Raw genomic sequence first — 10,616 nt, 5'->3', positions numbered from 1 at the left:
CGGAGTTGGCGGGAGGGGGTCACTTACGAGAGGAGGGGACCCGGGGGAGTAGGGGGGGACACACAGAGTTGGGGAGGAGGGTGCTAATTGAGGGGAGGCAACCTGAGGGGGCAGACGCGGCGAGAGGGGCTCACTTCTGAGGGGAGGGGGTCCCCAGAGGGGGCTGAGCTTTTGAGGCGAGGGCGTTCCCTGAGGGGACCGGGGCTTTAGAGCCCAAAGGCTCGTTGTCCCTTCTCAGGGTCCCTGGGGAAGCCCTGGGGAAGCCGAGGAGATGGGCGCCTGGCGGCGGGAGGGGAAGCGGGGACCGCGTCGCCCTGTCACCCCTTAGCGACCTGCGAGGAACGGCAGCAACCAGATCTCGCTCAGGAGGAGATGCAGAACCGCGGTCTCCGGGTCTGTGCTGGCCCAGGTGTTCGCATCTAAATCAGTACTGATACTTACGAGTCAAAACACCTTGCAGCTTGGTTTTTTTAATCCTACCCCTTTATGTAGGGACTTGGCCGCATAAGGACTGTTCTGTGCTATGGAAACAATAGATGACAGCTTAGCTGTTCCTCGGCCCAGTTATAGTTCACTTAATTTTTTATTTATTTTTTTTATTGCGAGCAGACTTCTAATGAGGTTATGAAACGAGCCTGTGTCACAGCTAAGTCCCACCCATCTGCTGAGATAGGCCATCCATGATTTTATCCTGGGGAGATGGGGGTGACTGATGTAGCCCCCACCATTGCCATCCAGCTGCTCCAGAGACACTTGCAGCTTCTGCTTTATCTGTCAGGTTAGGTGCCTGATAACCTTCAAGTTTTCCAGACTTCTGACCACTAGAAAAAGAAGAAAGGCTTTTTTTTCTTCTTCGATTTATCCCAAGAAGCTCTGCTGAAGGGATATGTGTATCTCTGATAACTTCCTTCTAATTCTTGCATTTTCAGCCCTACCCAAAGGAAATAGCTTGAGTGAGTACCTGGAAAACATTTCTGCTAAAGCCAAACAGGCTCCAATAAAACAGGGAAAAATTGGACCGTTGTCCATCAGTTTCCTTCCGGTGGAAATAATTTTTTATACTTCTGAAACTATCTGTTAGAGATGTATCTCTATGTGCTTACAAATAATGAAAACTTAAATCTGTGAAAGCTGGTAGCATGTACTTGTAAGCCCTGTAAAGAAGAATGGTTGTGCTTTGAAGGTGTTGTGCTTCTTTAAGGCAGCAGGGATTTATTCTTAGTATTATCACAGACTACTAGGATGATATGTCTTAATGTCTCTTTTTGTTCTCCATCCGTGAAGTGATCGTAAGGTTTTTCTTCAGTGTTAGAACATAGGATGAATTCACCAGGGTGTAGAAGATGCTGAAATAAGCACTACAGAAGAACTGATTAATCAATGTATTCAAGTGTTTTCTTAGAGAAAGTATGGAAACCAGAAGAATATTTTAGTCTCTCTACAGCCATTCTTGTAAACTGCTGCTTTGAGTGCTGTAAGACCAAGTATTTTGTATTTATTTATTTATGATGCTTTCAGTTAACCAGCTGCTGTTTTTAACTGCTGTGGGATTCCTGTTTGACTACATTTGATTGTTAATCTGTAAGAAATGTAGCTCAAAACAGTTTCAATGCTTTTTGAATTAATGTTATATAGTAATAATAAAGCAGGCGTTCTGTGAAAAAAGTCAGCCAAATATTACATACACAAATAGCAGAATTGGTCAACTGCGGTCTAACTCAGTGGGTCTCGATTTTATTTTTTTGGGGGGTGTGTTTCTTCCAGTGAAGGCGCAGATCCCTGTTCAGCAGATTTAAATACATTGATAATAGGCCCTTTCACAGAAGTCTCAAAAACTGTCTGTCGAGCCTCAGATTTAAAACGCCAACCAACCAAACCCCAACAACACTGTTCTACGTGGAACGTTTTGGATTCAGACACCCTTTACAGCCCAGCCTAGATGTGTGATGCACAGCTAGGAGTCTGTTTGATTTGTAAGAGTCCCAGCAAGTACAAGGCTGAATAAATAGCACCTGTTTGCAAGCATAGCACAGGACAAGGAAGAGAGGTTGGTTGTGGAATGCTAGCACTTTCTGGGGTGGTTTGGCTGAAACAACTGTCCCTTTAATCAAATTCTGTTTCTTCAAACAACAAAGTCAAATGGCTTTTTAAAACATGAGGGTGATGCTTACTTCTTTGTATTTTCAGGGTAATGTCATACTTGAGCCTAAGATATGGAAAACCGTGACGTGGTGAATACCGTACAAGAAATCCCTTCATCTTCTGCAGACTCTGATGTCAGAAATACCCACAGGTCTGTGTGTAACTTGAATTGTAACAGGTAATGTGTTGAAGGAATTCCTAGCAAATATTTTTATTATTTTTGTTCTGCTTAGTTAGTATGCTTTTACAGTAACATTGTTACTAAAGTGAAATAATATGTAATACTCTGCAATATATTTTAGGGTTTTTTAGATTTGCAGGTATAATCCTTAATGAGAAAAGCCTTACTGAAAGAACTGTTAAGCCTTCCGTAAAAACTTAGTAACTTCCATTGCTTTGTGTCTTTTAGAATGGGGGAGGGGAAAACCTGTCTTGGACAAATTGTAAGAGATCATTCTTTGGAAAGATCATGCATTATGCTAAGTCATTTGTAGAGAACAGCAGCTTAGAAAAAGTGAATTGTTTTTCTGTTCAATGCCCAAGGTGTTCCCAGTGAATAAGAAGGGCAAATACGGACTAATGGCCTAAGTGACAGATAAGGAGAGGTTCTTCTTGACTGACCTGTTACGATGAGAATTACAAGTCGCTTACTGCATGTGTAACTTCTGAAAAGGAGGCAGTAGTCTTGGACTTCATAAATCATTGTTACGCAGAAGCTTATATCTGTAAGCTTCTGACCTCAGAATCTATGAAGAAGCAGATAGGTTTGATGAAAAGCTGTATTTATTGACGTTTGTACTAGTGAGCAGTAATCTGACCTCAGAATCTATGAAGAAGCAGATAGGTTTGAAAAGCTGTATTTATTGATGTTTGTACTAGCGAGCAGTAATATCTGTGCTGATTATGCTGTCTCTCTTCTTGGAAGGCTACTGCGTTTTAATAGTATATAGGATAAGGATGAAGCATGCTGTGGATTCTTTGACATTTTCTTGAAAAACATCCTCATTTTTATGAAGGTATCAGGGGTTTTCTTCAGCATGATGAGGGTCACAATGTAAATTAAGTGTATAATTCTTTTATGGCTGCATAGCATATGTAGTGTATTATTTTGGCCACTATGTTGGACAACTGGCACAATAAATAATTGAAATGTTTTTTTTTCCCCTCATGTTTCACTCAAAGTCCCTCATCCAATCCCAATGGAGTGTCTGGTTACTCAGGGAATACCAGGTCCTCGTTAATGCCTGGGTCTGTTGAGCTGCTTGCCTCCTTTATGCAAGATATCCAGAACATTGGAAATGCTGACTCGGACATTGTGAAGAACTGCGAGGTATTTGATGTCAAGGTTTATTTAAAAAAATAATGTATCGGCTTTGCATTTTGGAAGACAGATCTAATGATGATATAGTTTAGCAGTAAGATTTATATATGTATGTGTTTATTCCTCAGGATGGGACAAATCCTTTTACAAGGTATGAACTAACCACGTGGATGGATTTTATTGCAATTTTATCTTAGCTTTTTACAATATGTTAGCTTTTTATCTTAGTGTTTTACAATACAGATGTGAATACTTTTTTCCCAAAGTTACAGTACTTAAAGATTGCAAGTTTTTTGAACTGAAAAATTTAAACCTTTAAAATTGTAGTACTTTAAACTGGTCTGAAGTGATCCTAGAAATTGGAAGTTTTCTTTCTAAAAATGGCTCTCTTTCAGTTGAATTATTTATTTATTCCATTTGTGAAGATGTGTAGATGATTAGTTTGTTTCCAGATTTAAAACAACACAAAAATCATGATGTAGGGTCAATTAGCTAATGCTCTCAAACCCTTTTTTAATGTTTTTTTTGTCCTTTTTTTATTTTAAATTTTATCATTATTTTTAGTCTCCATAAGGAACATCAGGTTTCCACACCATGAGCTTGTTCCTGCAGAATTTTTGAGCTTTCTGGCTGTGGTCCATCAAACTGTCTCTTGACAGATGCTTAATTTGGGTGCTCTTTAACAGCTCCAAGAAAAGAATATAGATGTCTGTGTCTAGGCACATGCGTTCTATGTCCCGTGTCCTATGCTTCAAGTATCAGGCTCCGTAAATATTAGCATAAAATAATTTTTAAAATTCAGATTTTACCACATTTTAGGAGCCCTATATATTTGATTTTTTTTTTAAATTATCTTTTTGTTTTCACTAAATAGTTATGTATCATGGCCTTTATCTGGTTTGTTGAAGGGAAATGTTTCTTATTGAAGTGAACCGTTCACTGGACATAGGGACTTTAAAATTATCAATTTTAAAATTGCCCATAACTTATTGAACTGGAATCAACCTTTCCAACATTTGACTGTACTTTCCTGCCAGCTGTTTCTACTTTTAAGTCATTTGATTTTTTTTTAAATAGAATAACTCTCTTCCCTTGTTTGTTTGGTTGTTTTTTTTAAACCAAACTTAAACTGTAGAGATGTGTTATCTTGCTGTCTAGAAGGACCTTTTTTTAAGTGAATGTGTCCATAGTGAATTGTTTCCGTTGATTGACGTGATAGGGGGCTGCATGTATTGTGGGGTGGACAGCCACCGTGCTGTTACTAAATTTTGTATTATGGCAACACCTAAGTATAAGATTGCAAAACTATTTTGTAGCTAGAGTAAAAGGTAAGAGATGCAATATGACTGTGCTTTAATTATTTTACTTTGTGGTTTAATAGACAAGGTGGCTACAGTTATTGAGACTGGTAGAAAAACAATGTCAGGAACAAATAGTTGCCCAGCAAGAGCAGTTCCACCATCAAATCCAAGTAAGTAATGATTTGTTCATGTAGGTAGGTTAGGCTGAATGTTTCTTTAATCTACCACCCCCACCCCACCCCCCATCTCCAAATCAATGCAATATGGTCTCTGGCACTCCTGTGGTTTTTCTGTACGTATATTTAGACAGGCAGTTAATGGCAGTGGATGACCGGAATGCCGATTTACAGGATGCATATTTGAGATAGTCTTGGCTAATTAACAAAGTAACTGGTAGGAACCATTTCAGAAGTAAAGATTCTTGGATTATTTGTTTTCAGTTGTTCTGTTTTCACAAACATTTGGTTCATAATTGGATTTTGTAGGTACAAGCTGTTTTTTATTAACTGTTAGACTGTATCATTTCTAATTTTGAGACATTGTTATTTTCTCTTCCTTAGAAAACTTTATGCAACTTGTCATTCCCTCATCTAGACAGTATATAGCATAGGAAAACATTCACTGTAATAACTGACCACTTATTTCGCCCTTCAGTTGAATAGTCTCTACGAATGAAAAATGACCCACATGAAGATTCACATGTTTGCTGAACCATATTTATCCATTAAAACAGAAGAAATGTATATGTATGTGTAAGAGACAGTAATTCTATGAATATATAATGCTTAATATCTTCATCGTTTTGGTTGCTGTTTTTCCCTTCCCTTTCCTGATGCCCTCTACACTAGTAGTAATCAACAGTTCCTGAACTGAATTAACAAGAGGTACTGTCCTTTTATCCTATCTCCTGTTTCTCCCCCCCCCATCTCATTATTTTTGTCCCACCAGTGTTTCCTTTCCCTTGTATTTCCTTCCTCTTACTGTAGTGGTTTGATTCACTGGTTGCTAATCGTAGTCTTGACTAATCCATTGTGTTGGCTTTGCCGGTTTTTGTCTTTCTTAATAGGAAAGGCTACTTCTGGAAGAGTCGAGTTTGTGGTATCAGCAGGGACTTACTAACTGCATGAATTGCCACGCTAAATATAAAATCAACAGCTATAACTTACTTTCCGTTGTATGAGGGCATTAGATAAAATAGATGGAGCTATTCCAAACTTAAACTGGTATGCCAGTGACCTAGTGAAAATACTGAAATACAGGCAACTCAACACATTCTAATAAGAATAATAAAAAGACAAAAATAATAATCTACTATTTGGGGTAGCAAAGCAAGATGCTGCATTAGCATTGACATGACTCGGAGATAAGGCTTGCTCTATGCTGTGTTTCAAGACCAACTGTGCTTATAAAAATACATCTTTATCCATGTGAAAATAGGGATCAAAAGACCTTGAGTTCATTTTGGAATCAGTGGGGTCAGTCCTTGGCTTGTGTGTTTTATACACCAGAAGACAAGTGTGCTAATGACAAACTATTGCCATCTGTGGATCATCCTAAGATCAGACTTTACTGAAGAGGATTTAAAAATAAAAGTTACCTACAATCCCCAAACTATAGAAATGTCATCTTATTTTTCCCAGGTGTTTTCTTCTCTTGGACTTATTTGTGACTATGCAAAGAGAAGTAAAAATGCTGTTTAATTGGAATAGTAGCCTTTTACTTTTCCCGCACAAGGTATTAATGACAAAGATTAAACGTTAGCAGAGAATCTGATCAGTTTGGTTTTCTCCCCCCCCCCCCCCCCCAATTCTGTTTCTTCCCTTTTGTTCTCCCTTCCCCACCTTCCTCGACAGAGTTGAATCACAGAATTAAAACGCAAATGATTGCTGCAGTCATGATTGGAATCATTAGCACAACAAAAAAATTTGTTGTGGCAGAAAACTTCATCCTGAGTGTGGGTTTTTTTTTGTTTTGGGTGTTTGGGTTTTTTTTTTGCATAGAATGAGCTGAAATTCAATTTTTAATTCTGTTGCAAGTTAATAAAACATATGACGCTTGGTTCTTGGTTCTGACTAGCATTACAGTCCTCTGAAATTAAGTCTTATTTTTTATTTCTTACTTTCAGAGAACAAATTGATTTTTGTTCAATTTGTGCTTTCCACTTGCTATTCATATGTGAGTAATGTACTGTAGTTGTGTGAAAAATTATTGCAAGTTCTTCGCCCTGCCCCGAGGGAATTAGTTTGAAGTGTGTTCTTGATAACAACTATATACTCTGGTCTTGTAACATGTAATAAGAGTTGTGTGCTCATGCAGAGTTCAGTAATCTCAATGTAACTCTGCACGAGTGCTGATTGCTGGCCAAAGGACACAGCCATGGGCACTAGCATGAAGTCTTTTCATAGCCCTTGACAAAAGCATTAGTTGTTTCTCACAGCTGTTTCAGTATACCCATGCACAACTGTAAAACTTAAAAAAAAAAAAAGAGAGAGAAATAATATTACTTATCTAATATACTCAAATAACTCTTCACAGACATTGTAGACTAAAGAGTAAGTAACCTGTTAAATCTAGTGATAGGTTTGCTCTACTCCATTGGATACCAAAACAATCAAAATTTAGATCTTTGTATTATATGAACCACCTAATAACATATTACTTAAATCAGATATTTTAAAAGTCAAGTTTTATGCAAATAATCTTAGAGGTACAGTATTCCTATTAGCGTAACAGAGTAATGGTTTATACTTCCATTAAAGTGTACTTGCAATCTTTAAAAATGTATACCCAAGTTATAAATTCTTTTAGATCTAAATTTAGCAAAAGACTTTTGTCCACTTCTAATGACATACCTAGACAGTTTATATTTTTTTAGCTGGCTGGTAGGTAACTATAGTTCTGAAAGCATATAGTGAATACATGCGTGCATGTTCTTTTACATTAATAAGTGACTACCGAGAGCTGTAATTCACTGCATGGAATTAAGGATTGTTACCACGGACGTTTTACTGTTATGCACAGTATGCATATATCTACTTTGTGCATGAGATGTCTACACATTGAAAAATTTGAGTTATTTGAAATAAGCACTCTAATTCTCTCACTAATAACATGAATTGAAGACGCATCAAAATATAAATGTGATTTGTGGCACGATCTCAGGAATTTTGCCTTTTGTTTTCCTATAGCTGATTCAGAATGAGATAAGGCAGTTAGTGAAATTGCAGACCAGCGATTGGGGTGCCGGTAAGAGCAGAAGTTTGCCTGCCAAGCTTACAGACACTTTTTCATCACTAGAAAGTCAAATGGGGATGCGTTCTGAAATCTTTGAAGAAAATGAGTGCATTGTCAATCAACTTAGATCTAATGAAGCAGAAAGTCAGCCAAATGCATCTGATCTGCATCAGGAATGTTTTGCAAATGATGCTTCAGTGAATAGCGGGTACGGTACGCTTTCTGCCTCTGAACTGAACCCTAGCAAATCTGACGACATTAACAAGCGTGCAGACTACATGGACAAAACTTCACAAGGACAGGGTGATGCAGCAGTATTGCAGAGTGATGCAGTTGTAGCCAGTGTTCAAAATAAAAGAGAACTTTTCCCCTCAAAAATAGAGGAAAATCCTTCATCAGGAAGGAATGATATTTTAGTTTTTCCTGGTGAATTCGAACATAAAGTTGACGAAGCTCAATGTGGAAAAAAACCCAGGTAAGTGATAAACTTTCCAAATATGTTAATTTATTGTAGACAGTCCCCATTCAGTAAACAGCTGTTGGTAACTGGAAACATGTAAGAATTGAACGGAACCTCTCGATTGTAAAGAATACTATGCTGCTTGGTAGATGAAGTTATTTGTTTAGCCTAATGTTTCTGCGTGATGCATATTTGCATCTGCAGTGTTTTTCTGTTGTAGCTACATTGGGGAAAAATATGAAAATCTACTTTCTTCAGCAAATACGAGCTAAGACACAGTTTGCATATGGTGTTTATCTGTGCACCAGAATTTTAGGTGCTGATGACCCATTTTATGTGACTGGTATTTTGCTGTTGTGCTCAACCAGTCTTTTTTGCTAGCTTATATGCATGCATTACAGTAATAAATTGTATCAGACAACAGCCAAACATGTTTGGGTTTTTCTGTTGGCTTTTTTTTGGTTGATCTTTGTTTGTTTTGCGCTATTCAATAGGTGGGTGGATCTACCAAGATTTTTTTGAAAGATTGGCTAGCTAATTTGGCAGTGATGCTGACCAAGCACTGCTCTAGTTGCACAGAACTTAACAATGTACTTTCCCTGTCAGACTAGGCTGTAATGGCCATGGCTTCATGTGGTTGCGAGCAGTATCAGAGGTCTTGTGGGCAGCATGTTGCCTGTGAGTCCCTGATAGTAGTCTGCAGAGACAAAAACTTTCTCTCTATTGGGAAAACAGAGAGTAGCGAAAATGAACTTGCATTTTGCTAGTACCTAATAAAACACAGAACCGACTTTGTTTAGAGAATTTGGTTTGCAAATGTCTTATTTCAGCATATAAGGTAGAGCATAACCTCATTGATATGTATGTTCTCTTCCTCCCTTCTGTTGGGATTTATTCCAGTATTTGATTCGTGTTGCACAGTTCCATGAGGGGGGGGTAGCTGCAATTCATGGGCTGCCAGGGAAATTTAGAGCTGGAGAAGCTCAATCCAAGAGTGTTTTTCAGTTTGAAAAACCTTTGTAAGACAACTTTTGAAATCATTCATGTATGGGTTTTTTTGTCCTTTTTATAAAAAAAAAAAAGTGTTTTTCTTTGAAATTGCTTTCTGTTTTGTATTATGAACTCAGTTTGAAGGAAGAAAGGGTTCAAACCAAAGTGGAATAGCTTAGTTAACCCAAACTGTGTTGTTTGTTGTTGTTGTTTTTTAATTTTTAGTTGTAAACTTTTTTCATTCTTTCCACTGTATGTCCTAAACTGGGACAATAGGTAGTTTTTCAAAGTGTCACTTTTTAACAAAAAGGGAAAATTGTTCCACATCTGCTGTTAAGAAGAATTTCAGGATATCTCTATTTGTCTCTGTTCTTCTGCCCCCCCCCCCCTTTCCTTCTATATCTTGTTTCGATCTTTCTTATCCTTGAAGATTCTCTTGAGTGGGAAGGCATCCGTAGCGTGTCTTAGCTGACATCATCTTTACAACCGGACTGATAACACAATAAAAACCCACTGCATTTACATTCCAGATTAATTTTGTGGTTTTGCTCAGTATCTGCTTGAACAGACCAAAAAATAGTTGCCTGGCTAAAAATATGGAGCCCTCTGTTACGATTTTTTTGTAGTAGGAAAGCCATTTGATTATGGGTGCAGTTGATTAGCACCTTTCCTTTCAGTGATTTGTTTGTTTGTGGGTGGTGGTTGTTGTTGTTTTGGTTTACTTTTTTAAAAAAGAGCCCTAAAACCTTTCAGCATTCCTTACTTCATATTGTTTCTCAAAAATGCACAAAGGCAATGGAGTTTTAGTGCCTATGTTTTACCTTGAAGAAGAAATTGATTTCATGCCTCCACTAAAAAGGTTATGTGTGTGTTTCTTACTATTTAGTAAATCTTTGACATCATGGGCACAAAAGTTGAAACAAAACCAATCAAAAAGAATAAATGCCGAAGAAGTATGTGTGAACTCTATGCAAGAAAATGAGCAAGCTAAGAAATTACCCCTTGAGAATGTAAGTCTCTTTTTTTTTTATTTTATGATGTTTTTCTAATTTTAATCTCGTCACTGTTATTTTTTCAGTGTTACAGCATGTTCTGATTCAGCATGTGCTTTCATATTTAGCTTTAAGCGTTTGAGTAGTGGTATTCCCATTCATATGTTTAAAGTTCA

At 37.7% G+C, this 10,616-nt stretch overlaps 1 protein-coding gene across 1 annotated transcript in view; it reads left to right on the top strand.

Annotated features, from left to right (window-relative positions):
* MPHOSPH9 (M-phase phosphoprotein 9) overlaps positions 1–10,616 on the top strand; it is a 31,814-nt gene that overhangs the window by 395 nt on the left and 20,803 nt on the right. Inside the window, exons 2-6 of the mRNA XM_019473312.1 lie at positions 2,188–2,320; positions 3,325–3,472; positions 4,845–4,934; positions 7,953–8,473; positions 10,335–10,458. Of these exons, the coding sequence (XP_019328857.1) occupies positions 2,214–2,320; positions 3,325–3,472; positions 4,845–4,934; positions 7,953–8,473; positions 10,335–10,458 (990 nt within the window). The 5' untranslated portion in view covers positions 2,188–2,213. The remainder of the gene's footprint in view (positions 1–2,187; positions 2,321–3,324; positions 3,473–4,844; positions 4,935–7,952; positions 8,474–10,334; positions 10,459–10,616) is intronic.

This window comes from Aptenodytes forsteri, unplaced genomic scaffold (assembly GCF_000699145.1).
Source record: "Aptenodytes forsteri isolate BGI_AS27 unplaced genomic scaffold, ASM69914v1 Scaffold118, whole genome shotgun sequence".
NCBI lineage: Eukaryota > Metazoa > Chordata > Aves > Sphenisciformes > Spheniscidae > Aptenodytes > Aptenodytes forsteri.
This window is presented reverse-complemented; position numbering and strand designations above follow the sequence as displayed.